At 43.9% G+C, this 19,958-nt stretch overlaps 2 protein-coding genes and 1 long non-coding RNA gene across 3 annotated transcripts; 1 reads left to right on the top strand and 2 right to left on the bottom strand.

Moving 5' to 3' along the window:
* Positions 1-117: 117 nt before the first annotated feature.
* LOC5518648 lies at positions 118-10,148 on the bottom strand. The gene is made up of 10 exons (XM_032363346.2): positions 10,030-10,148; positions 8,866-8,927; positions 8,726-8,752; positions 7,719-7,943; positions 6,953-7,099; positions 6,396-6,563; positions 6,046-6,122; positions 5,874-5,932; positions 5,570-5,676; positions 118-730 (listed from the first exon to the last, which is right to left on the bottom strand). The coding sequence occupies exons 2-10, from the start codon at positions 8,918-8,920 to the stop codon at positions 432-434; spliced, it is 1,164 nt and encodes a 387-aa protein (XP_032219237.1). The 5' UTR covers positions 8,921-8,927; positions 10,030-10,148; the 3' UTR covers positions 118-431.
* Positions 10,149-16,060: 5,912 nt separating this feature from the next.
* On the bottom strand, positions 16,061-18,175 carry LOC116602179. The gene is made up of 2 exons (XR_004290309.2): positions 18,088-18,175; positions 16,061-17,314 (listed from the first exon to the last, which is right to left on the bottom strand). It is a non-coding gene; the product is annotated as an uncharacterized LOC116602179 (long non-coding RNA).
* On the top strand, positions 17,129-19,235 carry LOC5518644. Its single transcript, XM_032363372.2, has 3 exons — positions 17,129-17,284; positions 18,396-18,517; positions 18,907-19,235. Exons 1-3 carry the CDS (start codon positions 17,143-17,145, stop codon positions 19,090-19,092), a joined length of 450 nt encoding a protein of 149 aa, XP_032219263.2. The 5' UTR covers positions 17,129-17,142; the 3' UTR covers positions 19,093-19,235.
* The last annotated feature ends 723 nt before the right edge of the window (positions 19,236-19,958 follow it).

Below are 19,958 nucleotides of genomic sequence, written 5' to 3'. Positions count from 1 at the left end.
TGTGTTTAATAATAAGGGGATAACGCTTCCGCAAAACATGCCATCCTCCAACAAACATCGCAACTAGTGTGTGTGTGGGGTTGAGAGTGGGTGCGCGGAGATGATTTTTAATGTTCGTTCAATATACCCATTAGTTTATCCTAATTCAATGCTACCAATACAAAAGTACAGAAATATGGGCCTGTACCGAAACCCTCTTGTAATTCAAAACAATAGTATTTTGAATTTTTTGCCGTTTGTTAAAAAAAAATGATAGTTTAAAGTTTGATGGTACATTTGTCATTATTAAAAAAAGACCAAAACAACTAATTGTATGATCTAAAAAAAAGCGTTATCAGTCCCAGAGATGATTTTGAAAACATCGAGAGACTCAGTGAAAAGAATTTTGTATTCTCGTTGACCGCGAGTTACCTGACACCTTTGTACGGTCTCTAAGACCGCGAACTACAACAGGACTTTTTGCATCTTGGTGTGCATATTGCCGGACACCCGGGCTGGGGACAAACCCCAGGAGCAACACCTCCCGTTACCATGGCGCCAGTACCCGTTACCATGGCGCCAGTACCCGGTATCCAGGGCATCAAATGACAAGTAGACATCAAGGGCATCGGTGGAATAGGAGGAGCTTGCATAGGTGATTGACAGGACATCGGACATGAAAACAGAGGCTGTTGGCAAGGTGATGGGGTAGCTAGAACGACATTTATCTTTGGAGGACAATTGAAGCAGCCTGGAAAAGTTAAAATAGTGTGTTTTAAGGATACGAAACTATTCATCCAGAAAGAAATGGTATCCATGGTTTTTAAACGGGTGCTTTGTCTTGGTAAAAAGACAACAAAACTAAAGGGTATTCTAGTGCTGACATCTTTTGGGCTTAAGAAGAGAGAGAGGCAGTGGGGCAAGAATGGAGGGGTGTGTGTAAGTAGGGAGGGGGATGGAGCAACTGAGAGAGGCAGTGGGGCAAGAATGGAGGGGTGTGTGTAAGTAGGGAGGGGGATGGAGCAACTGAGGGAGGCAGTGGGGTCAAGGATGGAGGGGTGTGTGTAAGTAGGGAGGGGGATGGAGCAACTGAGGGAGGCAGTGGGGCAAGAATGGAGGGGTGTGTGTAAGTAGGGAGGGGGATGGAGCAACTGAGGGAGGCAGTGGGGTCAAGGATGGAGGGGTGTGTGTAAGTAGGGAGGGGGATGGAGCAACTGAGGGAGGCAGTGGGGCAAGAATGGAGGGGTGTGTGTAAGTAGGGAGGGGGATGGAGCAACTGAGGGAGGCAGTGGGGCAAGAATGGAGGGGTGTGTGTAAGTAGGGAGGGGGATGGAGCAACTGAGGGAGGCAGTGGGGTCAAGGATGGAGGGGTGTGTGTAAGTAGGGAGGGGGATGGAGCAACTGAGGGAGGCAGTGGGGTCAAGGATGGAGGGGGTGTGTGTAAGTAGGGAGGGGGATGGAGCAACTGAGGGAGGCAGTGGGGTCAAGGATGGAGGGGGTGTGTGTAAGGTGGGAGGGGGATGGAGCAACTGAGGGAGGCTGTGGGGTCAAGGATGGAGGGGTGTGTGTAAGGAGGTGGTGGCTGGTGCAACTGAGGGAGGCAGTGGGGTCAAGGGGGAAGGGGTGTGTGTAAGGAGGGAGGCGGATGGAGCAACTGAGGGAGGCAGTGGGGTCAAGTATGGAGGGGTGTGTGTAAGGAGGGAGGGGGATGGAGCAACTGAGGGAGGCAGTGGGTCAAGAATGGAGGGGTGTGTGTAAGTAGGGAGGGGGATGGAGCAACTGAGAGAGGCAGTGGGGCAAGAATGGAGGGGTGTGTGTAAGTAGGGAGGGGGATGGAGCAACTGAGAGAGGCAGTGGGGCAAGAATGGAGGGGTGTGTGTAAGTAGGGAGGGGGATGGAGCAACTGAGGGAGGCAGTGGGTCAAGAATGGAGGGGTGTGTGTAAGTAGGGAGGGGGATGGAGCAACTGAGGGAGGCAGTGGGTCAAGAATGGAGGGGTGTGTGTAAGTAGGGAGGGGGATGGAGCAACTGAGGGAGGCAGTGGGGTCAAGGATGGAGGGGTGTGTGTAAGTAGGGAGGGGGATGGAGCAACTGAGGGAGGCAGTGGGGTCAAGAATGGAGGGGTGTGTGTAAGTAGGGAGGGGGATGGAGCAACTGAGGGAGGCAGTGGGGTCAAGGATGGAGGGGTGTGTGTAAGTAGGGAGGGGGATGGAGCAACTGAGGGAGGCAGTGGGGTCAAGTATGGAGGGGTGTGTGTAAGGAGGTGGGGGAAGGAACAACTGAGGGAGGCAGTGGGGTCAAGGTGGGAGGGGTGTGTGTAAGGAGGGAGAGGGATGGAGCAACTGAGGGAGGCAGTGGGGTCAAGGATGGAGGGGTGTGTGTAAGGAGGGAGGGGGTGTGTGTAAGGAGGGGAGGGGATGGAGCAACTGAGGGAGGCAGTGGGGTCAAGGATGGAGGGGTGTGTGTAAGGAGGGAGGGGGATGGAGCAACTGAGGGAGGCAGTGGGGTCAAGGATGGAGGGGTGTGTGTAAGGAGGTGGGGGATGGAGCAACTGAGGGAGGCAGTGGGGTCAAGGATGGAGGGGAGCGTGTAAGGAGGGAGGGGGTGTGTGTAAGGAGGGAAAGGGATGGAGCAACTGAGGGAGGCAGTGGGGTCAAGGATGGAGGGGTGTGTGTAAGGATGGAGGGGGATGGAGCAACTGAGGGAGGCAGTGGGGTCAAGGATGGAGGGGTGTGTGTAAGGAGGTGGGGGATGAAGCAACTGAGGGAGGCAGTGGGGTCAAGGATGGAGGGGAGTGTGTAAGGAGGGAAAGGGATGGAGCAACTGAGGGAGGCAGTGGGGTCAAGGATGGAGGGGTGTGTGTAAGAAGGTGGGGGATGGAGCAACTGAGGGAGGCAGTGGGGTCAAGGATGGAGGGGTGTGTGAAAGGAGGGAGGGGTGTGTGTAAGGAGGGAGGAGGATGGAGCAACTGAGGGAGGCAGTGGGGTCAAGGGGGAATGGGTGTGTGTAAGGATGGAGGGGTGTGTGTAAGGATGGAGGGGGATGGAGCAACTGAGGGAGGCAGTGGGGTCAAGGATGGAGGGGTGTGTGTAAGGAGGGAGGGGGATGGAGCAACTGAGGGAGGCAGTGGGGTCAAGGATGGAGGGGAGTGTGTAAGGAGGGAGGGGGTGTGTGTAAGGAGGGAGGGGGATGGAGCAACTGAGGGAGGCAGTGGGGTCAAGGATGGAGGGGTGTGTGTAAGGAGGGAAAGGGATGGAGCAACTGAGGGAGGCAGTGGGGTCAAGGATGGAGGGGTGTGTGAAAGGATGGAGGGGGATGGAGCAACTGAGGGAGGCAGTGGGGTCAAGGATGGAGGGGAGCGTGTAAGGAGGGAGGGGGTGTGTGTAAGGATGGAAAGGGATGGAGCAACTGAGGGAGGCAGTGGGGTCAAGGATGGAGGGGTGTGTGTAAGGAGGTGGGGGATGAAGCAACTGAGGGAGGCAGTGGGGTCAAGGATGGAGGGGAGTGTGTAAGGAGGGAAAGGGATGGAGCAACTGAGGGAGGCAGTGGGGTCAAGGATGGAGGGGTGTGTGTAAGAAGGTGGGGGATGGAGCAACTGAGGGAGGCAGTGGGGTCAAGGATGGAGGGGTGTGTGAAAGGAGGGAGGGGTGTGTGTAAGGAGGGAGGAGGATGGAGCAACTGAGGGAGGCAGTGGGGTCAAGGGGGAATGGGTGTGTGTAAGGATGGAGGGGTGTGTGTAAGGATGGAGGGGGATGGAGCAACTGAGGGAGGCAGTGGGGTCAAGGATGGAGGGGTGTGTGTAAGGAGGGAGGGGGATGGAGCAACTGAGGGAGGCAGTGGGGTCAAGGATGGAGGGGAGTGTGTAAGGAGGGAGGGGGTGTGTGTAAGGAGGGAGGGGGATGGAGCAACTGAGGGAGGCAGTGGGGTCAAGGATGGAGGGGTGTGTGTAAGGAGGGAAAGGGATGGAGCAACTGAGGGAGGCAGTGGGGTCAAGGATGGAGGGGTGTGTGAAAGGATGGAGGGGGATGGAGCAACTGAGGGAGGCAGTGGGGTCAAGGATGGAGGGGAGCGTGTAAGGAGGGAGGGGGTGTGTGTAAGGAGGGAAAGGGATGGAGCAACTGAGGGAGGCAGTGGGGTCAAGGATGGAGGGGTGTGTGTAAGGAGGTGGGGGATGGAGCAACTAAGGGAGGCAGTGAGGTCAAGGGGGAAGGGGTGTGTGTAAGGAGGGAGGGGGATGGAGCAACTGAGGGAGGCAGTGGGGTCAAGGATGGAGGGGTGTGTGTAAGGAGGGATGGGGATGGAGCAACTGGGGGAGGCAGTGGGGTCAAGGGGGGAGGGGTGTGTGTAAGGAGGTGGGGGATGGAGCAACTGAGGGAGGCAGTGGGGTCAAGGATGGAGGGGTGTGTGTAAGGAGGGAGGGGGTGTGTGTAAGGAGGGAGGAGGATGGAGCAACTGAGGGAGGCAGTGGGGTCAAGGGGGGAGGGGTGTGTGTAAGGAGGGAGGGGGTGTGTGTAAGGAGGGGAGGGGATGGAGCAACTGAGGGAGGCAGTGGGGTCGAGGATGGAGGGGAGTGTGTAAGGAGGGAGGGGGTGTGTGTAAGGAGGGGAGGGGATGGAGCAACTGAGGGAGGCAGTGGGGTCAAAGATGGAGGGGTGTGTGTAAGGAGGTAGGGGGATGGAGCAACTGAGGGAGGCAGTGGGGTCAAGGATGGAGGGGAGTGTGTAAGGAGGGAAAGGGATGGAGCAACTGAGGGAGGCAGTGGGGTCAAGGATGGAGGGGTGTGTGTAAGGAGGAAGGGGGATGGAGCAACTGAGGGAGGCAGTGGGGTCAAGGATGGAGGGGAGCGTGTAAGGAGGGAGGGGGTGTGTGTAAGGAGGGAAAGGGATGGAGCAACTGAGGGAGGCAGTAGGGTCAAGGATGGAGGGGTGTGTGTAAGGATGGAGGGGGATGGAGCAACTGAGGGAGGCAGTGGGGTCAAGGATGGAGGGGTGTGTGTAAGGAGGTGGGGGATGGAGCAACTGAGGGAGGCAGTGGGGTCAAGGATGGAGGGGAGTGTGTAAGGAGGGAAAGGGATGGAGCAACTGAGGGAGGCAGTGGGGTCAAGGATGGAGGGGTGTGTGTAAGAAGGTGGGGGATGGAGCAACTGAGGGAGGCAGTGGGGTCAAGGATGGAGGGGTGTGTGAAAGGAGGGAGGGGTGTGTGTAAGGAGGGAGGAGGATGGAGCAACTGAGGGAGGCAGTGGGGTCAAGGGGGAATGGGTGTGTGTAAGGATGGAGGGGTGTGTGTAAGGATGGAGGGGGATGGAGCAACTGAGGGAGGCAGTGGGGTCAAGGATGGAGGGGTGTGTGTAAGGAGGGAGGGGGATGGAGCAACTGAGGGAGGCAGTGGGGTCAAGGATGGAGGGGAGTGTGTAAGGAGGGAGGGGGTGTGTGTAAGGAGGGAGGGGGATGGAGCAACTGAGGGAGGCAGTGGGGTCAAGGATGGAGGGGTGTGTGTAAGGAGGGAGGGGGATGGAGCAACTGAGGGAGGCAGTGAAGTCAAGGGGGGAGGGGTGTGTGTAAGGAGGGATGGGGTGTGTGCAATGAGCTTACTCGCTTGGACGTTTTTATCCCGAAGCACTCTTTCAAGGACCTGAAGATGACGGCCAACACAGGAGAACTGGACTAACATGTTGGTGATTGTATGAGTTGGAGTCAATCTGAGAGGTTATGAAAAGCATTTTAGTACTTGATGGTAGAGCACTAAGACAGTCCTGTCAAGCCTTGAGAATTTGCAAATAAAATAATTAAAAAAAGAGAAACATATTTACTACCTGTTACTTACATACTATTAATCTTAAAGAAAATAGTTATTTAACAAGGAAGAGCTACGTATTTTTTCAGAGTAAAAAGTTACCTGGTCCCAATTATTTCGACACTCCTAAAGCACGGGTACCCTGTGTAAATATTCCTTATCTGTAAAAAGGGATCAATGCATTGTTAAAGAGTTTTTAAATGTTTATGAACGCTTAGGCTATTATTGGGATAACGATCTGTGTAGCTTTTGAAAAACGCGTTTTTTTTCTTACCAGTCCACATAGGTCACAAGGCTGCTCCATTCCTGAAGTGTCTTGTCGAGTACACAGACTTACAACAAACGATTGACCTGAGAAACAGTAAAAAAGGAGGAAAATAGTGAAATAGAATATAACGTACAGATTCGATTTGATACACTTATGGGCGCCATCACACGTCCCGATGAGGTACAACATAACAGTATCTGAAAACTCTAGCCCCCTTTGTAAAGGCACATTCTGAGTTTGGGTGACAAAGGTGTTTTATCAACTGACTATTTGATTTAACTATTAACAAAGAAAGCTAAATCAAGAGAAAAGCTTCACATCAAGAGAAATGCCTTAGCTATACGTCGTGCACTTACACAGCAGACCGCTGAGCATTCTGGTTGGGCTAAGAGTAGGCTCAGGTTTCCTTGTTGGAGTACCAGTTCCCGTGGGAGAGGGACTGGGGCGTTTTGTGGGGGTAGGGGTTGTAGGAAGTGTTGTGGGTAAAGTCTCTGTTTCAGTGGGCTTATTCGTTGGTGAAGAACCTGTGGATATCAAATGAGCACACAAATGGAGTTTTGAAAAACTTTTGAAAAGCTCGAACAGTTTCTTTTAGGAACTTGTTATGCGAGGGGCTTTAGATGCTAATTTTCACCTTTGAGTTCTGGCTAGCATCGCTGTTAATGCTAAAATCCTAGTGTAAACGCGTCTGGCGCCAGAGCCCCCGAATGGTCCTGACAAAAGTGAGCTTGAGTGTTCGCATACTTGAGCAATATTTTAGCCGCGCTAGCAATTCATAATATCTTGCGGTGTTTGACGCATTTATTTTCCTTACACAGCAATCTTACGTTCAGTCTTTAAAAATGTCCTCCCTGAGCAATTCTACTAACTTTTAGTATGGTACAATTAAGATATTTAAGATAGGTTAAAATACCTCTTGCTTGTACGCCGTATACATAGTTCGTGCTCTTTTTGCCGATGCAGTCACCACCTGTGCAAGGTTTATACGCATACGTGATGCAGTCAGATGATGCGCCGTGTCGTTTATACTGTGCAGGGTTTGGTCCCGACCAGCATTCACCTACATAGAAAAGAAACATAATCACAAATAATAGTTTAAACGCTTTGGACGCTTATTTAGACGAAAAAATTGTGCTTCACACCTAAATGTACAATGTATTTTTTTTAAATACTGATGCATAATGTATATGCATGAAAGAATAAAGTCATTAACTAAAGCGATAACTGCACTTTTAGGGTTGAATGTAATTTGTAAAAGATTCGGAATGCAGTGACTTCGCGGCTTTGCGGCTTCGCGGCTTCGCGGCGGAAACAGGCGGATAGCTAGACAAAAGAGAGGTACTCACCCCCACCCCCCCCCCCCCCCCCCCTCACTTCCCCCTTTCTACCCACTACTCTCTCAGAAAGACCTCCTTCTTTTCCTTCCTACGTTACTCTGGGTACTGGGAATAAGGAAAATTTGTCTCTTTAAAATTGTAGAGTTAAAACAAAAGCTCTGTCACTTTCAGGTAATTATATACTTTTAAGAATGGGTCGTAACAAGGTTAACTCAAAGGCCCTAAAAGGACACAGAAACCTTAAATATTTGATTAAATTTATCAAAAGCTATTGGTACCATAACGAAGGTCAAGAAATCAATAACAATATTGGAATTTCTTTTGCATCACGCTAAATCATACCGTAGAACTGCAGACCCATGAAGTTATAACCCTCTGAGATGGCCGACTTCGCACATCTACAAATAAAACCCTTTAGATAGTCGTCCCAGTTCTTCCAATCGATTGTGATACCACTGGACACCTTGTCTGTTGGGTCCCGATCCGTGAGCAACATCTTGGGAAGTGCTCGTGGTTGTTTCTTGTCTTTGAAGCAGCCCATTCTCTTTAGGGTGATTCCAGGACATTCTAAACATGTTTTTAAGTATGGTACTTATTGAATGACAAAAACGTTCGCAGATACGTAGCTATGGGTAGACGCATCGGGTAAATTAACCTTGACCAAAAAGGGTTTTAATGTCTACCAATGGATTTATTCCTGGTTCAAAAGGCGGAAACAAAAACCACGAAATCTTCTCTGAGTTAGCTGAATTAATAAATAATATACATTTTCCTTGCCATTGATTTTGTTTTGTTTATAATTCGACTTTTTGCGTTTAGTCAAAATCTCCACTGTCTATTGAGCCTGATACGGAGGTTGATACGAAGGATATTGTCAGTAAAACTAATTTAGTTGTTTTTTTTTTTCAGTGTAAATACGGGCACATTGTTGGTAAAAAACTTTGTTGATGGTGGCATGCCCATTATTGCCTGCCTGCTTTAAATATGCTTGGACTTTCATATGGAAAGTAACAGAATTCCTGTATTATTTTATTTAGACATCAAGGCTTCTGATCGTATAATAGCTTATTAAAGCCGCATTGTCACCACTTTACTTCCGGAGGTCCGACGGAAACCTCAACCGTTAAAAGACAAAAGAATCTATTAAAATCCGAGATATTAAACAAGCCATCCGCTCTAAATTTTTAATCACATCCTCAAAAAAACTTTCAATAAACACACTGCTTTCAATATTTTGAAATATTTTTCGCGTTAAAAATCGTTGGAGATTGTTACGTAATCGACCGGAAGTAAACTGGTGACAATGCAGCTTTAAGTATAAAATATTTTTTTATGTGTTTTTTTTTTACCTGCAAGCCCTGCTGCTTGTGTATGGCCTATGGATAGGAAACAGATTCGACCACTGTCATTAAGGAGATACTGTTATCAAGCTGAAAGCCCACTGCTACATGTAATGTATTTGTATCAAATCATTTGGTCTGGCACTCACTGATTTGCCCAATTGTTAGTGCGAGCAGCAATGTGATCCAGGCAACATCATACATGATGTCTCTGAAAGGGTTAGATACTGGTAACGGTAACAAATGACATAAACATTCAGAGACAATAATTTAAGGACTTCGTATACAGGGGGTTCCGGGGGCACAATCTCCAGGGGCTCCCCCTTGACCCTCCTCCCCCCTCCCCCCTCCCCCCTCCACTGCACTTCTTGAAACTATTTAATACTTTCATAGCGAATGTAACATCAGACAGACTTCTGAGGAGGGGGGGGGGCGAGGGGTCCCCCCCCCATTTTCAGACATTTGGCTCAAAAATAACAAGAAATATGAGGAAATATACGAAAGAACAATAAGTACTTTCTTGAAACTTTTGCTTCGGCTCCCCCCTTTTTTAAACTTCTGGATCCACCCCTGGTTTATGTACGGAGATAATCGTAAGAAAAATTCAGAAATGACCTAGCACGAAGCTGTTTACTAAACGCTTTACAATTTCACTTTGAAAGTATAAATTGAGCCTTCAAACTAAACCAGGGAAAGGGTTGCACAGACCCTTAATATAAAATTTATACAACGTAGATCGTGCGCTTTGATTGGACAAGAAGTACTGACGCTTGGAGTTGGAGTCAGCTTGCGCGCTCCAGAAAAAATAAATTGTAACGTAAGAAAGCATTTTAATTAAAACGATCCATTCAATTATCACATCACTCATTGACGCTGTTGCTTTAAATTAGGGCCAAGGATTGGTCGTCTCGCTCCCCCTCCCCCCCCAAAAAAAAATAATAATAAAGAAGAAAAAAGATGGCATGTCACACCATTCCACGGCGTCAATGAACTTCCAAGAACGTGGATAAGCAATGCGTGCTATATTGAAAAGCTTTTTTTACAATGAACATTGTAAATTGTTTCTCAAGTGAAAGACTTTCATTTAACTAGTATCACAAAGCGTAAAAACCTGCATGTAACTACATTTAGTTAAAATAAAGATTGGTCCTTTGTTTTCTTATAGTTATTTCTATAACCCTTACCGGCCCTTGTCGACCTTTGAATCTCTTACAAACAGAATTGTGATAAAACTTGGCAAATCAAAAGTTAAAAAGAGTCTATCAGTGTTCAAAACTCTACAGCCTCGGAGGAAATACCGTCTTTTCACTTACCTTTATACCAGCACACAATAACGTGGGTTTAGGAGACATTGAAATAGAAGCAAAATAATCAAAGTCAGTGTATGATCACGCTGATTGACGGTTTTGATTGTATTGTGACAGCTAAGTTTCAAAACAGTACAAGAGAAGCGATCCATTCAAGGGCAGGGTGAAACAGGTAGATACATGGTACTGCACTCAAGGGGTACGACTTTGTTTACTTTGCTCATGAAAAAAAAAGAATAATGTCATAGCATAGCTGATTTCAAGTCACAGCCTCAAAATGTCCCCATTGTCTTAGATTTAGCTCGTTTAAAAAAATTGATATATAAACGTTGATACTGCAAATAAGTAGTCGTGGCGCTGCCCACATTGTAATAAAGACGAAGATAGAGCTTTCTTAAGTAGTGACCGGTTTTTTGACTGGCACCATACACAGGTGACCAGCCTGTGTGAACTAAATTAGAGTTTTGTGGAGCTGTGTGAACTTAATTAGATTTTTGGTTTAACTCGGACCCTCTAAGCCGGTGTGTAGTTTTCAAGCTTTAGAAGACCCCCCCTTTTTTTCTCCCCACTGAGGGGATTTTGTGAGACTAAGCTACCCTTTCTGAATTCTCTAGCTCTATCAAGAACACCCCACCCATCTTAAATCATTATATTGCTAAAAAGCGTAGATTCAAAATCTCTACATTAAACATTAACTATACGTAAAATCAAAGTAAGCTTTTCATACCATAGCCGCACCCTTCTCTCTTTACTTCGTTTAAGGGAAAAATTTTCTTCTAAAAAGTTTAATAGAATACGTAAAAGTGTGCAACAAAACCACGTAAAATCTTCCTGATTACTTCGTAGTAAATAGAAATGAAACAATTCTCCGTAAATTGGACTTTATGCAAAGGATCTTGTTGGGTTTTTTTATGCAATTTCAAGTTCTAATTAAAGATACAGCCTCTTCCAAAACCTAAGTACTATTTTCAATCAATTTCCATGCGCTCGATGGGAGGCGTTCAAACCAGAATATTGTTATCTGAAAGATCAAATGTCGTTCAGTAAACCTGGGTAATAGTTATTTTAATTATTCCGAAAGACTTTCACTGTTTTTGAGATTGCCGAAATGTGACTGAAATGTGTGGAAAAAGTTGGTTCGGCGGATGGCTCGGAAAATTACAAAGACAGAAACAGCTTTAAGACACGAGCGCTGGGACAGAACTAAATTTATTCCAGAACATGCAGAAATCACACAAATGTAGACACATTACAAATAAGGGCATGACATCTATATACGGAAATTCAACACAGTATAACCAAAATGAGAGAAATAAAAACACGCACACCGCACTCTTTAATTTACACACGCACAAAATCTTCAGGCCCTCTTCACACTGTCACCGAAATAACACTAAAATCACTTCTTTCACCGTGCAAGTACCCCTTTAATTGATAGGCGCAAGAGACCATGATATAAGAGAAGAAATCCCCGTGGCCCACGATGTCGTCCTTGAAATCTATTTTTAGATTGCACGAGCTTGTCAATCATAGCATCCATATATGGTTCGTCGCGCCGTATTTGGTTATGGGCACCTCGAATTAGTACATTTTCACAACAAACTTTTCCCTCTGCACTATTTGCACTTCTTTACTTCGTTCGCTACCTGTTTTTATCCTTTTAGCTGCTCCTTGTAGCTCATGATCACAATGCTACTCGTAGGGTGGTGTCCTGGTGTCTGGTAAGTTATCTAGTGTTAAAATGTTAGATAAATAATTGAAACTTTGATTGGGGAAGTTGATCCCCGAGCCTAAAATCCCGCACTCTATGCATTTCAATGTTTTAAATGCCCGAGAAACGGTTGATTGGATCCAGCTTACTCTATGGAAGATCATTTTCAAATCGTTCGCATCGTAAAAAAGGAGGTATTTTTGTTCAAAACGATTTCCATAACAGCCTTTGCCGGTTCACATCGTTCAAGATGTGATCGCGCGTTTGACTCATGTTGCTAGGAAACGTGAGCGCTAACCAATCAGATGCGTATCTAAAAATAACTGCTTGTTCTAAAAATAGATTTCACGGACGACATCACTGGAACATACCCTAATACGGGGGATTCGTTCTCTTACATCATGGTATCTTGATAAGCGGTAATGGCACGACGTCCGACGTTATCGTAATTCCGTTATATTGCTTCTCAAGCGACGTCTTAGTTAATACTTCATTCAACGTTAATGTATTTTCATAAGATTATTTCTAAAATCACAAAAATTGCTTGTATTAAATAACTCATTCTGTAAACCAGCTCTATAGTGAGTTTTCGGATGATATTATAGATGACATCGGGATTCCTACGGACAAAAGGCTTAGATGGAATCGCGCTTCGGGAACAAAACCCCACCTTAGCTCCTAGTGGAAAAGGCAGGAATTTCGTGTGCTTTATAATCTAACCATGTCGCTTTGATATTTTTACTTCCAGAGCAGCGAACAAAAAAAAAAACTTTCGTTGACCTTCACTCTATAAATGCGAAAGTTAAAATGTACAGCATGACATGATGTTTAAAATCAGCGGGAATGTGAAAGTTCAATAACATTGTTGATAAAACATAAACTTAAAGTATTACCAGGAAAATTATCGATTAACGTTACCTGTAGTAGCCCAGTCATAAAATGCAACTTTTTATTTCCTGCTCGATCCCGTCTGCATAATTTAAAACTGTGCCATGGCCGCCATGTTTGATTTTGAGAGTCCAGCTCCCAGATCCATGTTATTTGTGCAGTTGAAGGCCAGACTCGCGATTTTATTATTGCATATATTACCATAGTCCCACTCTCTACCAAGTAATTGTGCAAAATCATCTCAAGTTGGATTGATTTTGCTTCATTTACTCGTTTTTCCATTTGCGACCCGATCAAGACCCGAGACACGGGGATAAAACACATTTGCAAATTCCGCAGTTTTAACTTCTTCTATAGGGGATCATAGCATTTTGCAATTATGTTTCTCAGGGAAAAAATATTGCAAAATATAGAAAACACTTATATACCGAGGTTGGGTTTCGCAATTATGATTTTGACATAACTGCGAAATGGAAGGTTTAGGGAAAAAAATATTGCAAAATATAGAAAACACTTATATACCGAGGTTGGGTTTTGCAATTATGTTTTTGACATAACTGCGAAATGAAAGGTTTACCTATATACCGAGGTTGGGTTTTACAATTATGTTTTTGACATAACTGCGAAATGAATGGTTTACCTATATACCGAGGTTGGGTTTTGCAATTATGTTTTTGACATAACTGCGAAATGGAAGGTTTACCTATATACCTTTATTACTTTTTTGTATCTATTTTGAAGTGGAAGTAAAGTATTTTGAAGCTTATTTATGAAAATCAAATCGTTATGAATGAATCCCAAAGAAGTGACTACCTTACATCGCGACGGGAATTCATATATTAGCTAAGTTAGCAAATTAACATACTAGTACTAGTAAATGAAATTGGGGGCGAGAAAGTGGTATTATTATGAAGTTCTATAGAACTTTAAAATTTTATAGAAAAAACATACTAGTAAACAAAATTTCGGGGCGAGAAAGAAATCTGACAACTCGCCCCGACATTTGGTTTACTAGTATAATATTAACTATACTATTAAGTTAATTATAATACCGAGAAATGACGGGGCGTAAAGCAAAAACGACAACTCGCCCCGAGATTTGGTTTACTAGTACTAAGTAATTATAATACCGATAAATTACGGGGCGTAAAGCAAAAACGACAACTCGCCCCGAGATTTGGTTTACTAGTACTAAGTAATTATAATACCGATAAATGACAGGGCGTAAAGCAAAAACGACAACTCGCCCCGAGATTTGGTTTACTAGTACCAAGAAATTACTGGGCGTAAAGCAAAAATGACAACACGCCCCGAGATTTGGTTTATTAGTACCAAGAAATTACGGGGCGTAAAGCAAAAACGACAACACGCCCCGAGATTTGGTTTACTAGTAACAAGAAAACAGAAAATTCTGCAAGTTATCGGCAGAGGGCAAAGCGTTTTTATTAATGGCGAAGTGGAGAAGGGGGATAGAGCAAATCAAATTATAAGCTGACCATCTCCTGTCATTTAACTTTTTGTATGAAGAAGCAGGCCCGTACCCAGGATTTTTCTTGGGGGGGAGGGAGGGAGAGAGTTTTCTGATAAAAATCTAACCACCTCGGAAAGAACAAAAAGGGACTTTTTTTGCCTTTGCAGTATCTCCACGGGACGTTTATTGCCAGATTTGGCTAATACCAGAGTGATCTAGCTTATGATTTTGAGTTTTGTCTACAAATAGCACGTCTACTGAGAACCAAAAGTGGACTTTCGGCCGTTATAGGGGGATGCGTTCGCACGCCCCTGCAGCCCCCCCTCCTCAACCCCCCTGGATACGGTTCTGGGTCCGTAGAAACATTTTAAAAAGAAGCCCCGATCCCAGCACTTGTCGCATGACTGGGTGTGTGTCGGCGGCGAGATCAGTTCAAAGAGAAGGTGAGCTGTCAATCAATCATGTCTCATACCAACATCACATCATTGGCCGTAACTAGGCAGGTTTTCGAACAATAGAACCGAGCGTTGTTTCACTCCCTTCTTATTTTATATAGAACCTAAATACGAAGTTAGGTTCTGAGAGGGCTCGGGCTCGGGCCTAAAGAGGCTATGGTTACACAGTACCGTTCAAATGTTTCGAGTGAAAACAACGATCCCTAGGGTTTTTAGACAAGAGAAATAGAAATGGAACGAGAGGAAACTAAAAAGGGTTTCGCTAACTCAAAAGACTGGAGACCTTTCGGATTATAAGGTTAGAAATATTTTATTAGCTGAGTTCATTATTCAACATAAATTGGGGATTCATTTTTGTTTATTTTATAGAGAAATCGCTGACAAATTATCCTAATTCCCGTGAATAAACCAAACCTCGGGGCGTGTTGTCGTTTTTCCTTTACACACCGTAATTTCTTGGTACTAGTAAACCAAATCTCGGGGCGAATTATCGTTTTTGCTTTACGCCCAATTATTTCTCGGTATTATAATTACTTATTAATAGTAAACCAAATATCGGGGCGAGTTGTCGTTTTTGCTTTACGCCTCGTAATTTCTACGGTATTATAATTACTTATTACTAGTAAACCAAATCTCGGGGCGAGTTGTCGTTTTTGCTTTACGCCCCGTAATTTATAAGTATTATAATTAGTTACTACTAGTAACCCAAATCTCGGGGCGTGTTTTCGTTTTTGCTTTACGCCCCGTAATTTATCGGTATTATAATTACTTACTACTAGTAAACCAAATCTCGGGGCGTGTTGTCGTTTTTGCTTTACGCCCCGTAATTTCATTTAATAGTATAGTTATTATTATACTTAGTAAACCATATCTCGGGGCGAGTTGTCAGATTGCTTTCTCGCCCCGAAATTTTGTTTACTAGTATGTTTTTTTCTATAAAATTTCAAAATAATACCACTAAACTTTCTCGCCCCCAATTTCATTTACTAGTACTAGTAAGTTAATTTGCTAACTTAGCTAATATATGAATTCCCATATGTAAGATATGTAAAACTATAAAAATTATTTTGGTATTTTAATGCTTACTTATATATTTTTTTTTTGTATTTTGGTCCTTCCTTTAGAAAATTTGTGTTTATTTCTAAAATAACTTTATCCCTCATTAAATGTAATTTTAAATTTATGGAACACTTTCAATAAAATCTAGAGCATTTTGTTGTCTTTTTAGTGCTGTTGTTGATATGTATATGATATAATTTCAAGTCTGGATATTCTATAGCCCTCTCATTTACTTAAAAATAGAAATGTTAAAACAATATGATAGCATAAATAGATATTATTGTTTACTTTGCACTAAAATAAATGAAATAATAAATTAAATCTAAATTATATTGTTAATACAATATGGCTCACTTTGTGTGTTAAAATAAATTTACCCCTAAATGATAGCACATTGTGGGCAGTGAACCAAAAAAATGTTTAAGAAATATTTAACAATAATTTTCAAACACATTTTCGTTTTTCCTGAATTTTATTTCGGTGCTATCTCTGCTGCTGCGCGGAAAGTATTTGTTAGATTTTTACACTGCAAAAGATAGGACAATCAGCCCCATCTACTTAAATGGAGCACACCTCTCAAGTCCAACCTCAAGAGATGATGCTTCGTACCTTTCTTGCCCCAATCAGTGTTGTGATATGGCATTTACAATAAAAAAAACAAGATTATACAGATATTTTATTATGTCCGAAGTTGTTGGGCAGTAGCATCTTTGTCATACATGTCACAACACAGGGCCCAAACAAATTGCAGATCTCAGGTATTCCAGTCAACCCTGCGCGCAGGGTCTAGTTTTATTAGTTGTCCGTTCGTGGTGTTTATTCATCACTGGTGAATGCTTATGTATTAACTTGTCAGTCTCTTTACAATATGAACCAAAAATGGCTTCGAGAATAACAAATAATTGTTATTTCATTTCAGATTCAGTTCAGATTAGTATGTCTCACCTCATTTACACTAATCTATACGATTTCTCTTTTGACTTTCTCTTTTGAACTCTTTGTACTTTCTACATTCGACTTGCTACTTTTGAAATTTAGTCCAAAAAGGACTTAGTCCCTCTAACTTCCTTGCGTCATATTATTTCTCAGTTTCTCAGAACTAGTTCCAAATCATATAAATCATTAGCTCTGAGCATTAACGAAACATAGCTGGATCACGATATTCCGCATTCCATATCGAATGTTAAAAGCGCAATCAAAACAACATGTAGAGACTCGTCTTGTATAAGCCCCACCCCAATCAATGACGCATATGATACCAGAAGAGTACGGAAGGAGCAGGGGAGGGGAGAATGTTTGGTAAAGTCTTGCTTTACTCGTATAGCATTTCTCCCTACATTTGAATCCTGATAATTTGAACCCTCAATAACTCGAATTTTCCTTTCGAAGATATACATACAGTCTACATGTGGCCCCTCGATAAATCAAACTCGCTAGCCAGGTTCAGCTTTTCAGCTCAACGCCCCCCACCCCTCCCTTTCTATCGGACACCTCACAAACTACTTTCCGCCCTGTCTTTCATGATTGGCAGTCAAATGGGGCTGAGTGAAAGTAAAATTCATTATTCTACTGAAGCACACGGTCGAGTCAACATCACCGCTTTCAGATTGAGCTACTCCTTTGCCAACATGAAGTTTGCTGTCCTTTGCCTTGCCCTTCTTGCCGTGCTTCCAGCGGGTGAGTAGACTGCAGAATTAGGTTTTCAACCTTGGATAAGCACGAAAACATAAGTTAAAAGGACTTTAGACACCCCTCTGTAACAAACCCGGCGAAACCCGGAAATTTTCGGCCTACACGAGCTTTTAGCCTCCCCGGTACCTGGTGAAATTTCAACCCGAACAGTTACTTTCTTTCCAGAGGAGAAAGTTGATGCGGCAAATAAATTATCGCTGACACCAGGTGAAAATTTCAAAGCCGGCTAGTTCCCCCAAAACCCTAACGAAAATCTAGGTTTTGTCGGGTCTGGTTCAGTCAAAATAAAGGGTGGTCGGAGTTTCACTTGCAGAGATGCAAATTACTTTATATACTTTTTTATGTGTAACGCTGGAGGGCTAGATAAATGTGAAATGAGAACTTTTCACGAACTTTTCCGAAATTGTTCAATTATCCCTTACAGTTAAACCAGAGTTAGTATTCTCCTCTAACTATTTTGGCCTATTTGTAGAGTTCATACAGCACGCGACGAACAGAAAGATTCCATTCGAAAGTTCAAAGCCCGTTTCAAGAATCGAAACTTCAACAATCGGCTGTAGGGGGCCACGCTTGACTTGGTTTAACTTTATGCCCCTCTCTCAAAGTCAATTAATATGCCTTAGCCTGTAAAGTCTGTAAAAAGAAGAAAACAAATGGGAGGAAAAGTAGCCTGTATACAGAACTAATTACGGAGGTCTGTACACAGGCTAGAGGAAAAGCTGAAATTTCAATATCACTTTACAAAAAGTCGCAGCAATGTCGCATTTGATATTTTTGTTATTACTCACCACTACTTAGAGAAATGTTCCGCCTTATTAGATGTCAAATGGGCTTATTTGAAGTGTCATGTCATGTTTTTCGGTCATGTCGACCTGCTGAAGTGATAAAAAAACACGATTTACTTTTCACCATCGTATGGGGTATTTCCATTGAAACACGCCAGGCGTGTATGCATGACATGATATTCTATTCTATCTTTTGATATTCTATTTTCAAGTATGCCTCGTGATTATGTATAGTCCCCTTGACCCACCACTGGCGCATAGCTTAGAATTGCTTGAAATTTGTTTTCAAACGAGAAAACAATGTGTTTCAGCATATTCCATCAAGTGCTACGTGTGCACTGACGAAAAGGCCAACTGCAACAAGAATGAAGTGGACTGCTCTGTGGCTGGCGAAAGCTACAAATACTGCTTGAAGGTCAAGACAGGAGACGCGGTAAGAACCTCGCGCACTCAACCTGATATACCGGTCCGATGTTTTTACAGCAATTAGCAGGGTTTGGCATCACAAGTTCGGAAGGGGGGGGGGGGAGGCACGAAAAAAAAAAAAAACTGTGACTGTGACCATCTTTAGTCAATGGAGAAAGTATCTGAAAAGAAACTAAGATTCCTCGGTACCAGACACCCAAAACGTTTTCTTCATATACAAACGATTATTTAGCTCAATATATTTTCTTTTTTTATTGACGACAAACCCCCAAAACATCTAGGAAAAATATTATAGATCTTCCCTTAATTGAAATCTTCAATAGAAATCGAAATAGTTCATGTTATCGAGGGCTGATTATTATAATTGTTTAATAATTGATTTTGTTGATTTGTTAGGTCACCAAATCATGTGCCAAACAGACCCAATGCGACACATTCAAGAGTACATGCGACAAAAGTGACGGCAAATGCGTGGCGGCCTGCTGCAATGACAAGGATCTCTGCAACAGCGGTCTCACCACCAAGCCCATGATGCTAATGAGTCTGCTCATGCCCATTCTCCTTCTAGTGCGCTCAATGTGAGCCTGATATTGGATAGCCTGTGGTAGTTAGGAACATGGCACCCGATCTTTCAGCCAGTAACAATACTGTGAAACCTTAAAGATTTGATTTTGAATTTGTAAGATGTGATTTTCGTGTCATTAAAATAAAAAGGTTTAGTCCTATAATAACGCAAGTAATGGTATGACAAAGGTGGAAAAAATTATATTTTGTGGTTTGATATGCTATAAGGATCTATTAAGGATGCACTTTTTTTATAAAATCGTCTAATTTTCAATTGTGGCTGGGCCGTTCTTATTTTGTGAGCATTTTAAAAGACAAAATGTTTTTTTTGCCTTGCCTTCCTCATGGTTGAGGATCGGCGATTCTAGTGTTACAAAGATTACGCTCTGTGATGGTCCATGGCCATATCCGTAGCAGGCCACCTAAGATTGGGTCGGGGGTCGGGGGGCACAATACAGAAACACTAAGAAAATATTTGGGGCACAGTCACGTCTCTACGTGTCATATTCTTATAATTTTTGAAATTATTGGGAGTCCCCCAGTGCGCCACCCCCTGCTACGACCCTGATTGCGGAGCACATGGGCCCAGACAGGCCAGCCCTCCTCTGTCTTCTCTTAAGCTTTTTTCCATAACTGATCCCTGAGATAACAGTGGACAGGTTTCGAGCCCGCGTGACATGACCAAAGTTTTAAAGTTCGGGCCACCGTTAGTTTTCCAGGAGCATCCGAAAGACACCTAGCTTCCTAGAATAAACTCATTTCACGGTGTTCACCAGCTCACTCTAAAGATACGTGGGTAGCCAAACATCTTAAAGGCTTCAATACGGTTGATGTCATACCTCCCGAGAGTCCAGCTTTCCGATCTGTAAGTTGCTATTAGCCAC

The sequence above is a fragment of the Nematostella vectensis genome, chromosome 3 (assembly GCF_932526225.1).
Source record: "Nematostella vectensis chromosome 3, jaNemVect1.1, whole genome shotgun sequence".
Lineage (NCBI taxonomy): Eukaryota > Metazoa > Cnidaria > Anthozoa > Actiniaria > Edwardsiidae > Nematostella > Nematostella vectensis.
Note: the sequence above shows the minus strand (reverse complement) of the source record. Positions and strands in the feature narration are given on the sequence as shown.

Excerpts from the sequence above, each read along its gene's own strand:
- LOC5518648 (XM_032363346.2), bottom strand. The coding sequence starts at position 8,920 with ATGTATGATGTTGCCTGGATCACATTGCTGCTCGCACTAACAATTGGG. Across the intron at positions 7,100-7,718 it reads CATGGGTCTGCAGTTCTACG|GTGAATGCTGGTCGGGACCA; the intron begins GTATGATTTAGC and ends TTTTCTATGTAG. Across the intron at positions 731-5,569 it reads GGATAAAAACGTCCAAGCGA|GCTGCTTCAATTGTCCTCCA; the intron begins GTAAGCTCATTG and ends TAACTTTTCCAG.
- LOC5518644 (XM_032363372.2), top strand. The coding sequence starts at position 17,143 with ATGGGGCTGAGTGAAAGTAAAATTCATTATTCTACTGAAGCACACGGT. Across the intron at positions 17,285-18,395 it reads TCTTGCCGTGCTTCCAGCGG|CATATTCCATCAAGTGCTAC; the intron begins GTGAGTAGACTG and ends AATGTGTTTCAG. Across the intron at positions 18,518-18,906 it reads AGGTCAAGACAGGAGACGCG|GTCACCAAATCATGTGCCAA; the intron begins GTAAGAACCTCG and ends TTGATTTGTTAG.